At 49.1% G+C, this 12,010-nt stretch overlaps 1 protein-coding gene across 1 annotated transcript; it reads left to right on the top strand.

Moving 5' to 3' along the window:
• The first annotated feature begins 7,877 nt into the window (after nucleotides 1-7,877).
• DNAJB1 (DnaJ heat shock protein family (Hsp40) member B1) lies at nucleotides 7,878-11,530 on the top strand. Its single transcript, XM_036241638.1, has 3 exons — nucleotides 7,878-8,150; nucleotides 9,314-9,894; nucleotides 10,191-11,530. Exons 1-3 carry the CDS (start codon nucleotides 7,940-7,942, stop codon nucleotides 10,419-10,421), a joined length of 1,023 nt encoding a protein of 340 aa, XP_036097531.1. The 5' UTR covers nucleotides 7,878-7,939; the 3' UTR covers nucleotides 10,422-11,530.
• The last annotated feature ends 480 nt before the right edge of the window (nucleotides 11,531-12,010 follow it).

Raw genomic sequence — 12,010 nt, 5'->3', positions numbered from 1 at the left:
CCTTAGCAGGAACCCAACCCGGGTCTCTCTGGATCGCAGGCCAACGCTCTAACCGCTGAGCCAAACTGGCCAGGGCCAATTTTTAATTTTTTGAGGAAACACTGTACTGTTTTCCATAGTGGCTGCACCAGTCTGCATTCCCACCAGCAGTGCACTAGAGTCCCCTTTTCTTTTCCTTTTTCTTTATTGATTTTAGAGAGAGAAGAAGAAAGGGAGAGAGAAACACTGATGAGAGAGAACATCGATTGGCTGCCTCCTGCATGCCATTCACTGGGGATCTGGCCCACAACCTGGGCATGTGCCCTGACCAGGAATCAAACCACCGACCACTTGGTGCATGGGTCAATGCTCAACCAATGAGCCACACCGGTCAAGCAGGCTACTTTTTTTTAAAATATGTTTTTGTTTATTTGTTTGTTTTTTCTTTTTATCATCAGATAGAATGCTAGGGACAAAGAGAGAGACAGAGAGAAACATCAATGTGATAGAGGCACATCGACTGGTTGCCTCTGGCACAAACAACCAAGGCCGGGAATGAACCACAACCGAGGTACATGCCCTTGACTGGAATTGAACCCGCAACTCATTGGTCTGTGGGCCAACGCTCTAATCGCTGAGCCAAACCGTTCAGGGTTCAGGACATTAATATGTTTTTTTAATTAATGTTTTAGAGAGGAGGAAGGGAGAAAAAGGAACATCGATGTGAGAGAGAAGCACGCCTTGCACTGAGGATCAAGCCCACAACCCAGGCATGTAACCTGACCAGGAATCTAACCAGGACCTCTCAGCCCATGGGACTGATGCTCAATCCTCTGAGCCACACCAGCCAGGCTCTTTTTCTTTTTTAATTTTCCTGCTGGAACATTGAAAATCGCAAACACAGCTTGCATCTGTGGCTGGCAGGTGTGCCTCTCACACTAGCTCTGCTGGGCAGTGCTAGTCTGGGGTTACATCATCTTTCGTCATGAACGAGTTAGGGAGGTTCGATGCTAACACACACAAGCACACACACACACGCACACACACACACAGATTCATACACACACTCAAGATTTTCAGGACAGACTAAGGAGTGAGCAGCACCTGGCACATTCCCTCACCTTGTCCTCTTTCTCCCAGTTCCAGGCCTGCCCATGAGCCACCATCAACTGTTGTAATGTCAGAACCCAGAGATCTGATATCAGGTACACGGTGAGAAGTCCTCAAAGGTAGGTCTCTGAGTCATAGAGGAGTAGGGTGGGGCAAGGGTGACTCATTGCTGAGCCCTTAATCATCTGGGTTTGGTTCTAGACATTTCTGAAGCTACAGCTTTTGGGGGGAATTCCAGGTAACAGCAAAGGCTACAGTCTTCAGAACTTCACTTTTTCACTGGGGCTATCTGGACAAAAAAAGTGAAAACATAAAGGTGTTTTATAATCACACTTTCAAAAGCATCAGTCTTTTTCTATTGGTAGTTGTGGTGCTCACAGTATTTTGAAACCCTTTGTGTCCCAATAGGCCTCACTTGCTGCCCTCATTGAGGGGGACAGAGGGAGTACTCACTCTGAGACCACAAGTTAAAATCCGATCAAGTTTAATTACTTGAGATGTCTAATTGTAAGGTGCTGAGGGGGCAGGGAAAAATCCCTAAAATCTAGCCATGGTTTGCTACTTTGCCAGTTCTGGCGATTTCCAGCATCTCCAATGTGGTCTGATTAGGCACCTCTTCCAGTGGGCTCCAGCCAGGTAAGACTTGTGGTGTCATGGCCAAATAGATGACATTCTTGGAGAAATTCCGCACACATTCCTAGGTACTTGGAAGATTCTGGAGTTCCCCTTTCAAGACTGCTTTCCTGAGCCCAGCACACACACAACAGGAACCAAATCATTTTGTGAACCTACTATGCAGTGTGTCATATAGGGCATACAAATAATTTCCACCCTGCTCACTTACAAGAAGCTCATGGAAAGGCAGGAGCAAGCCTCCAGGGGAGAATTTCTCTTTATTTCTGATAAGTATTGCAGGAGTAAGGACTCCTTGTTGGTTTCATCTGGCTTCCAGTAACCAGGCTGTCAGTAAAAATCAAATCCACCCTTGGAATGAAGACTGGCCACTTTGTACAGCCATTCATGACACTTTAATGTGGCTCTGGGTGTGCCTGTCATTAGGGACTGCTAAATCATTCTTGTGTCCTCGGCATCCCCAGCACAGTAGCTAATTCATAACAGTGACAAGTAGACACATTTGGTGTTTGCTGACTGTAACAAGCCCCTGAGAGCAGTTTCCAAAGGAGAAATTCCAGAAAGAACTTGCATTTGGCAGCGCTGAAAGATAAGTGGGGCCTCCTGGAGTCTCGGATTTGGGAGAACCCACAGTCATTTGAACATTGAAGATCTGGTGTGTTCATTTGTATCCGGCTCACAAGCTCCTTTTGCATTTCCCACATGTGAGTTAGGTAGGATCTTGATTTTCCAGAACCTGGCTTGGCTGGATTGGGGGTGCGTGATAAAGCTGGGTCAGAGAATGTGAAGGAAGGTGAATGGGAGAGCAGACAAGCCAGGGCTGGTTAGCAACTTTCCGCTGTGTCAGGAGCCCCAGAGAGAGGTTTCCCAAGCCCTGCCCTGTTTTGCATTTTTTATTTTTATTGTTAAGCCCATAGGATGTTGTTGTTGTTTTTTTTATTGAGGTATAATATATTTTCAGTAAAATTCACCTTTTTCCATGTATAGTTCTGAATACAGACAGTGGTATACCACCACCACAGTCAAGATATAGAACATTTTCATCATCCCAAAAATTTCTCCTGCACCTCCCTGTAGGCAGATCCTATCCACCAGCAACCACTTTCTGCCCCACTACTTTTGCCTTTTCCAGAAGGTCCTATAAAATGGCATTACACAGTAAGTAACCTTTTGAGTCTGCCTTCTTTCACTAACAATGTATTTGAGGTTCGTCTGCATTATTTCCTGTATCAGTAGCTTGTTCCTTTTTTTACGGCTGATAGTATTCCATTGTGTTGCTGGATCCGTTTGTTTATCAATTCACAAACTGAAGGACATTTTGGTTTTAATGGCTGTCAGTAATTATGAATAAAACCTTGATACCATAGGTTCATGGGTTTTATGTGAACACGGGTTTCTATTTCACACAGGAATTCTACCAGGGGTGGGACTGCTGGCTCATATGGCAGTTGTATTTTTGATTTTTTTTTTTTTAAATGCTCACTTGAGGACATTTTTGCATTTTTTGTTCAGATAGAGTGGGAGAGAGAGGAAGAGAGAGAGAGAAACATCGACATGAAAGGGACACTTCGAGTGGCTGCCTCCCACACGACCCAACCAGGGCCGGGGACAAACTGCAACCGAGGTACGTGCCCTTAGCGGGAACCGAACCTGGGTCTCTCTGGACCGCAGGCCGATGCTCTAACCGCTGAGCCAAACCGGCCAGGGCTGGCAGTTGTATTTTTGAAGGACTTTTGATGAAGAGAAGAATTGAAAAGAGTGGTGATGCATTTTTTTTAATTAAGGCTTTATCACCATCTGAATCACATTTTACACAAGCCGAGTGCTTATCAGAAGCACTCAGTGTGCTAAACACTCTACACCTCAGCATCTTACTCCTGGGTGACCTCAGGCAAGTCACATGACCTCTCAGAGCCTCAATCTCCCCACCTGTAAAATGAAGGTAACACTAGGCCAACCTCTTAGGATTACTGCAAGGATTAAATGCATTAATACACACTAAGCACTTGAAAACAGCTTGCCACATAGTAGAGCTGTGTCCATGTTAACTGTTATTATAATGTTCATTTCCTGCCCCCTCTTAATTTCCTCCACATAGCAACCCTTGGTGGTAAGAGTTACTCTTATCCTCATTTTATGCAGAACACACCTAACACTCTGAGAGATCAAGCAAGTTGTGTAATATTGCACAGGCAATAAATAAGTAAATAATGGGTCCAGGACTTCAACTAAGGTTGAATAACTCTGGACTCACCTGCTAGGTCCTGTATCAGTCAGGGTTCTACCAAAGAAACAGAACCAGTAGGCTATATGTGTTTGTGAGTGTGTGTGTGTTAAGAGATTTATTTCAAGGCATTGGCTTACACGATTGTGGGGGCTGGCAAGGCAAATCTTAAATCTGTAAGGTAGACCAGCTGGCTGGAAACTCTTGGCCAGGAGCTAATACTTTCTCTTCAGGGAAACTTCAGTATCTCTTTTATAGTTGATTTTTGTCTTTTTAAATTTTATTTCCAATTACAATTGACATTAATCTTATTTTGTATTAGTTTGTGTACAGCATAGTGGTTAGACAATCATATACTTTACAAAGTGTTCCCCGTGATATTTCCAGTACCCACCTGGCACTATACAAACTTATTATAATATTATTGCCTATATTTCCCATGCTGTATTTTGCACCTGCATGACTATTCTGTAACTACCAATCTGTACTTCTCAATCCCTCCACCTTTCCAACCAGTACTCCAATCCCCCCTCCCCTCTGGAAACCATCAGTCTGTTCTCTGTATCTATCAGTCCGTTTCTGTTTTTTCTTTTTAAATTGTTTTTTAGATTCCACATATAAGTGAAATCATATGGTATCTGTCTTTCTCTGACTTATTTCACTTAGCACAATACCCTCTAGGTCCATCCATGCTGTCCCAAATGGTAAGGTTTCATTCTTTTTTATGGCTGAGTAATATCCCATTGTATATATGTAGGAGAGCATTTTTTTTTTTTTTTTTGGTATGTGCCCCTAGCGGGAACCAAACTCAGGACTCTCTGGTCCGCAAGCCAACACTCCAACTGCTGAATCAAACCAGCCAGGGCTGTAGTACAGCTTTTTATCCACCGATCTATTGATGGGCACTTGGGTTGCTTCCATAGTTTGGCTATTGTAAATAAGGCTGCAGTGCACATAGGGGTGCATCAGTATTTGTTTTTAAGGCCTTTCAGTGTTTGTTTGAAAGACTTGCAACTGATTGGATGAGGCCCACCCTCATTATCCAGAGTCATCTCCAGTACTTAAAGTCAACTGATTGGAGATGTTAACTTTTTTTTAAATATGCTTTTACTGATTTCAGAAAAAGGAGGGGATGGGGAGGGAGAGATAGAAACATCAATCGGCTGCCTCCTGCACACCCCCCACAGGGGATGGAGCCTACAACCTAGGCATATGCCCTGACTGGGAATCGAACCGGTGACCTCCTGGTGCATGGGACAATGCTCAACCAACTGAGCCACACCAGTCAGACTGGAGATGTTAACTTAACCACATCTACAAAATACCTTCACAGCAACACTTTGATTAGTGTTTAATTGAACAACTGGGCACTATAGCCAGTCATGTTGATGCATAAAACTAACCATCATATATTCTCTGGCTTGAGAGCTGAAGATCAGCTGAGGTTTCTAAAAGCAGAGGCCACTTTTTCAGTAACATTCTGAAGTTCCTTCCCAGTGAGTGTCCAGGTTAAAGTGTCCAGTGATGTTGGGGGTTTGGGGAGGAGAGAGGTGATTAAACAACGAAAACTTCCTGAATATGAGCCAGGCTTATTCAAGGAAAGGAGAGGCCCGAAAGTTTCTCCCAAACAAGAAGATACCCAGAACCATGTGAAGACCTTTAGAGGCTGTCACATTTGTAACTCCAAATTAAATTTATCCTATAGCCCTGGCCAGTTTGGCTCAGCGGTTAGAGCATCAGCCTGCGGTCCAGAGGGACCCGGTTTCGGTTCCCGCTAAGGGCATGTACCTCGGTTGCAGTTTGTCCCCGGCCCTGGTTGGATCGTGCGGGTGGCAGCCACTCGATGTGTCCCTTTCACATCGATGTTTCTCTCTCTCTCTCCGTTCCTCTCTCTCCCTCCCACTCTACCTGAACAAAAAATGGAAAATGTCCTCAGGTGAGGATAAAAAAAAAAAAAATAAAATAAATAAATAAATAAATAAATAAATAAATAAATTTATCCTATAAAATAGCCCTGGCCGGTTTGGCTCAGCGGTTGGAGCGGCAGCCTGCAGACCAGTGAGTCCCGGGTTTGGTTCCCACTAGGGGCACGTACCAAAAAATAAATAAATTGTAGTAGAACCCATGTGATGTCAAGTTTTAAAAAAATAAAAAATAAATACATACTAGCTCGTAAGTGTGAGGAAGTCCAGAAACTCTGGCTTTCCCCCCATGATGATGACTCTTCTGCTGTCTATTTACGTAGCTTTTTAAAAATCAAACTCTCTTTCTCCCATGATTGATTCATGACCCCTGCTATGCTGTGCCAGTGAACACTCAATCCATACCCATCCTCCCAGGTTGGCCAGTGTGTGTCCTAGTGCAGAGTCCTTACTGACACCATTACCCTGGGGTCAGTGAGTGGCCATGGAGGGCCAGAATCCTTCTACTGGACCACAGGGAAGGCCAGAGTCATTTTTCTCAGGGGTCCCAGGCTGAATAAGGGTGAAAGTCATTGAACTTTCTGTTGTGGTGCTGCCAGGATGCTGGTGGTTCACCAGCCCCTCACTCAACAAGAGGGTTTGTCACCCCCCTGAGAGCACTTCCTCTGTGCCAGGCCTATCCCAGGCTTTATTTGCAAATGTTGACTCATGTAAACTTCAGAGCTCTATGAGGCAGAAACAGCCACCACCCCCACTGTACAGATTAGGAAGCTGAGGCCTAGAATGGCTCAGTAACCAGCCCAAGGTTTTGCAGCCAGGAAGTTCTGGAACCGGAAATGAAATCCAGCTGTCTGGCTCCAGAGCCAATGTTACATCTCCCTTACCTCCCAAGCAGTACTTCCAGGAACTGGCCCCTTGGGTAGCCACCACTGCCTACCCTCTCTTCCCTATGCCCTTGCCAAGCAATACACCTTTCTGAACCTCCTTTTCCCATCAGCCCTGTCTTTGACCAAAGGCACCCCACCATACTCCCAGGGCCAAAAGGGATCGTGTCACTCACAAAATAGGAAACAGAGGCCCTGAAAGGTGTAGGACACACTCATGTTCCCTCAAATCATAAAGGTAGTGGAGAGAGAAAAAGGAGGAGCTGCATTTTTAAAAGCCAGAAATATTTATGAAGCATCCACTGCGTCTGAGTACCAGACGCTGTTCAAGGTACTGGAGACCCAGCCCTGACAGGACCCAGTCCCAGCCCTGGTGGGGATCACAGGCTAAGACGCAGGGGGCATTTATCATAAAAACCAAGGAACAAGATAATTTCAGATTTCAGTGGCACGTGTTCTTGAGGAAATGGTCAAGTGAAAGGCCTTAGGAGCGGCGGGCCTGGAAAGACCTCTCAGAGAGGTGAGCTTTGGTCCCAGGTCCTCACCTCCCTCTACAGGGACTTGTCTGGTGAGGACAGGGGCAGTCCTGGGGCTCCCAACTGCACTCTCTTCACTGCCAGAGGAGAGCGGATGAGTATTTTTATTCCCAGAAAGGGGAATCTGGTGCAGGAAGAGGGTAAGCAACTAGCCCAGGGTCACCTGTCAGGAACCGACCCAGGGAGTGGAGGGCGAGCAGGTTTACCTAATCCAGGATAGGCCGGGGCTCGGGAAGGTCCCGCCCCTCTCCGCAGCAGCTTAACGTAGTTTATTACCCAGGCAAGGGGCAAGACGCACGGCGGCCGGGTCATCCGGGGTAGTGAAACCAGGTCTCGATCGACTACCCCTGGAGGACGGGCGCAGCCTCCCTCGCCCCGCGCGCGCGCCCTGGGGAGGCGTTGCCCAGGGAGAATGGGGAAGAGGTGTGGCCACGTGCGGGCGGCCGTTGGCGGCGCGGCTCCGCCCCAGACGTCGCGCGTCGCGGGCTGGGCAGCGGAGATTGGTCATCGCGGCGTGGGGGGCGGGACGGAAGGTTCTGGAGGGGGCTGGCGGGATCTGGAAGCTTCCGCCGGACGGGTATATAGAGTCCGGGACGGGGCGGCGGAGCCGGGGGGACGTCACAGCTGGGCGGGAGGCCGCAAGCGGGGGCCATGGGGAAAGACTATTACCAGACGCTGGGCCTGGCCCGTGGCGCGTCGGACGAGGAGATCAAACGGGCCTACCGCCGCCAGGCGCTGCGCTACCACCCGGACAAAAACAAGGAGCCCGGCGCCGAGGAGAAGTTCAAGGAGATCGCCGAGGCCTACGACGTGCTCAGCGACCCGCGCAAGCGCGAGATCTTCGACCGCTACGGAGAGGAAGGTGTGTGCGCGCGCGCGGCCGCGCTCCCGCCGTTTGACAGGCGGGGAAACCGAGGCACAGCAGCTTGGCTGCGGCATCCGGGGACGGGGGCTGCGGGGGGACGCCCGGCGCGGCGAGCAGCCCCGCCCTCTGGCCGCGCGGGCCTACGCCCTCGCATTGGTGGCCGCCAGATGGGAGGAGGAACCCTGGCCGCGCCGCTCTCCCAGAAGCTTCTAGCTTGTTTGGGGCTGCCCCTCCCTGGGCGCCTCAACGCGCGGTCCTGGGTGTGGGTCCAGACGGAGAAGGAGACAGAGGTTTCTTCGGCTGGTGACGCTGCGGGCCCACCGGCACCGGCTCACCCGGGAGAGGTTTGAAGCCGTGCGTTCCAGGGGTGCAGGGCAGGGCCTCTGGCTGGGTGCCAGGCACCACCTGCGTGCAGGAAGCCTGCAAAGGGGAGCGCCAGTTCTTGCCCACCTTCCTCTCGGGCTCCTGGGAGCACGGAGTGAGCTAATCCCAGTAAAGTGCTTATCCAGCCCAGAGCCAGGCATAGAGGGCAGCCAGCACCCACTGCGGCCGTCGAGGTGCAGCGAGCCGAGGGGCCCACCTTGGCCCATCCTCCCTCGGTAGCCCTGCTCAGGGAAGAGAAAGCAGCTTTCTTGTTTGCCCAGTTGCCCATGGACTTGGTGTTGAGAAATTAAGTGACTTTTAATATAGAGATTGCGGCAGTTAGTGCCAGGGTGTGAGAACTTGAAAATCTTTGTGTATTCTTTTACCAACATTTTTTACTCTCCCCACACGTGTTCCCAGCCCTAAAGTACTTAAGAATCCTGAAAGCTGTCCCTGTATCAGTTGTTTTTTTTTTTGTTTTTTTTTCCTGTCTGCTATGTTAGTAAATTATTCTAAGTCCTTGTATCATTGCAGGAGGGTGGGTCATTGAAGAAGTGACAGGATCTGGGTGGCCCATAGAGAGGATTTTTTCAGAGCTTGAGCCCCCTTGCCTCTGTCATGACACACTGAAGCACCTTGATGGGGGCAATCTGTCTCTGCTACTATGGTGGGAAGTAAAAGTTCAGGTTTTTCTCTGACAGATTAAATAAAATTTCTCTCCTGGTGCCTCCCAAGCTTTTTTCTCTTAAGGAAAACTCCTGGCCAGCTATCTCACTTCTTTCAATTCTGCCTTTCAGGCCTAAAGGGTGGTGGCCCCAGTGGTGCCAGCAGCGGTGGTGCTAATGGTACCTCCTTTAGCTACACATTCCATGGAGATCCCCATGCCATGTTCGCTGAGTTCTTCGGTGGCCGAAATCCCTTTGACACCTTTTTTGGACAGCGGAATGGGGAGGAAGGAATGGACATTGATGACCCGTTCTCTGGCTTCCCCATGGGCATGGGTGGCTTCACCAACATGAACTTTGTCCGCTCCCGCCCTGCCCAAGAGCCCAACCGAAAGAAGCAAGACCCCCCTGTCACCCATGATCTTAAGGTCTCCCTTGAAGAGATCTATAGCGGCTGTACCAAGAAGATGAAGATCTCCCATAAACGACTGAACCCCGATGGGAAGAGCATTCGCAACGAAGACAAAATCTTGACCATTGAAGTGAAACGGGGGTGGAAAGAAGGGACCAAAATCACCTTCCCCAAGGAGGGAGACCAGACCTCTAACAACATTCCAGCTGACATCGTCTTTGTTTTAAAGGACAAGCCACACAATATCTTTAAGAGAGATGGCTCTGATGTCATTTACCCAGCCAGGATCACCCTTCGGGAGGTAAGGCACTAGGCAGAGTGGTGACTGTGGAGAGAGATGACTGCTTTTTGAAGCAGTTTGCTATTTGTTTGATGGATATTTCTGAGCACTGGTGCCTGCTAGACTTGGGTGGTGCAGCAGGCTTATCAGGACTCCCATTTTTCTGGAGCGTCTGTGCTGGTGACCTGGGTAGACCTGGGGCAGTGTCTTAGCTGCAGAGGCGTGATGGCTCTTATCCTACCCTAAACAGCCTCTGGGCATGAGTGGAATTTCCTAAGATATACCCTTCATCTAATGCTGTCACTTTGCTTTCCAAGGCTCTGTGTGGCTGTACTGTGAATGTCCCCACTCTGGACGGCAGGACCATACCCATCGTGTTCAAAGATGTCATCAGGCCTGGCATGCGACGAAAAGTTCCTGGAGAAGGCCTCCCTCTCCCCAAAACACCTGAGAAACGCGGGGACCTCATTATTGAGTTTGAAGTGATCTTCCCCGAAAGGATTCCCCAGACATCAAGAACCGTACTTGAGCAGGTTCTTCCGAAATAGCCACCTGTGTTCCCCAAGGACTGACCAGGGACCTTTCCAGAGCTCGAGGATTTCTGGACCGTTCCACCAGCTGTGGACCCGTGAGGGCGGGAGGGCCCAGGGAGGGCTTTCATACTGCTGAATGTTTTCCAGAGAATATATTACAATCTTTCAAAGTCGTGCATTAGACTTCAGTGGTTTTTCGAGCGATAGGGTGGCAGGTGGTGGTGACAGCAGGAGAAGGCATTCCAGTTTGCCCCACTGGGCCCTGCAGCCCTCCTGGGATGGGCCCACCCCTCCTCCTCCAGGCCCTGCCCAGAGCCAAGAGGCAGCCCTGCAGCTGGACTTGAGCCAACTGTCATCCCTTTGCTTGCGACCATTAGGTGATGTCAATTTGCTGTCCTGGTTAACACACCTTCCCTGTATGATCTTCAGTTTCTGTTGTGTGACCAGTTTATGTTTATTCTGTATTTGTCTCCCATGTCTTGCTCTTCCTCTGAGGAATCCCATATCTTTTGCCATCTCAAGTTGAGAACCTAGGCTCTTTTTGCAGAATTGCCTGGCCTGCACCTTCAAGCAATACCTCTCATTCCAGCAGGACCAAGAGTAAATTGCACAGCCACCTTTCCCTCGACATTCAGGAGCCCTTTCAGCCTCTGGCTTCAAGGCCAAGTGTGCTCACTTAAGGGTTCTTTCCTGTAAGGCAATCTTTGGTACACCGGGGCTTTCCAATGGCCTGGGTCATTTTTTGTTTAATGGACTCTGGACTCTTTCAAAGGGATCTGATCCTTTTGAATTTTGCACAGCCCTAGATATAATCCCTTTTGATAAAAGGGTCTTTGCTCCTGATTATAGGAGCACTGTGGAACGTCTGTAAATATGTTTTTATAATTCTGTGTAAGATTGGTGTACACTCAAATGAAACCAGTCCACGACAGCTGCTGCTCTCTCTGTATAGACCCATGATGGAATTCAGAAGGAATGGGGGTGTTGGAATGAGTGTTCCCTGTAGGCCAGTCTGGTACTCAGACTTTTAGACTCATTGTAAGTTTCCACTGCCAACACAAGACCAAAGCGTGTGACTTGTCAATGTGCAGCGTGACAGCATTAAAGACTGATGCTAAACCTCAGGGGAGCAGTCCTGCGACTCTGTTTGAGGGCTCTGTTGGCTGGGGAGGGGGCTGGGTATCCCTCCAGCCAGGGCAGAAGGGAGGGGTTGGGTGAGAGGCAGGAATCCTCTGTGAAAGAGAGAGAACTCGCCCTTCCTGGGTTCCATGTAGGGTGAGGATTGTCAACCCACCCAGACTTTGCATCCAGAGGCCCCAGTGGGTGTAGAGCTTGTTTTTTGTGAGGGTTGAGGCCAAAGTTAAGCATTTCCCCTTCCGATCTTTTGGTGCCCAGGGAGCAGTGCGTGGTCTGCCCTCTTAATCATCCTCCACTCCTTTCTTGCTGGAACAGGCTGGGTTGTCAGGCAGGCCCTGCCCAGCCTGACTAGGATTCCAGGCCGGTGCTGGCCACCTGCCCTGGAGAAGACCATTTCCTCCCCTCCCTTTTATTTGCAAGCCACTGTAGCTGCTTTTACTTTGTATCTTTTTTCTAAGGGACTGGAT

Source organism: Molossus molossus, unplaced genomic scaffold (genome assembly GCF_014108415.1).
Source record: "Molossus molossus isolate mMolMol1 unplaced genomic scaffold, mMolMol1.p scaffold_m16_p_4, whole genome shotgun sequence".
NCBI classification, from domain to species: Eukaryota; Metazoa; Chordata; class Mammalia; order Chiroptera; family Molossidae; genus Molossus; species Molossus molossus.
Note: the sequence above shows the minus strand (reverse complement) of the source record. Positions and strands in the feature narration are given on the sequence as shown.

Bases quoted from the DNA above. Each gene is read 5' to 3' on its own strand.
- DNAJB1 (XM_036241638.1), top strand. From the start codon at position 7,940: ATGGGGAAAGACTATTACCAGACGCTGGGCCTGGCCCGTGGCGCGTCG. The intron at 8,151-9,313 runs GTGTGTGCGCGC...TCTGCCTTTCAG, and splicing joins CGACCGCTACGGAGAGGAAG to GCCTAAAGGGTGGTGGCCCC. The intron at 9,895-10,190 runs GTAAGGCACTAG...TTGCTTTCCAAG, and splicing joins CCAGGATCACCCTTCGGGAG to GCTCTGTGTGGCTGTACTGT.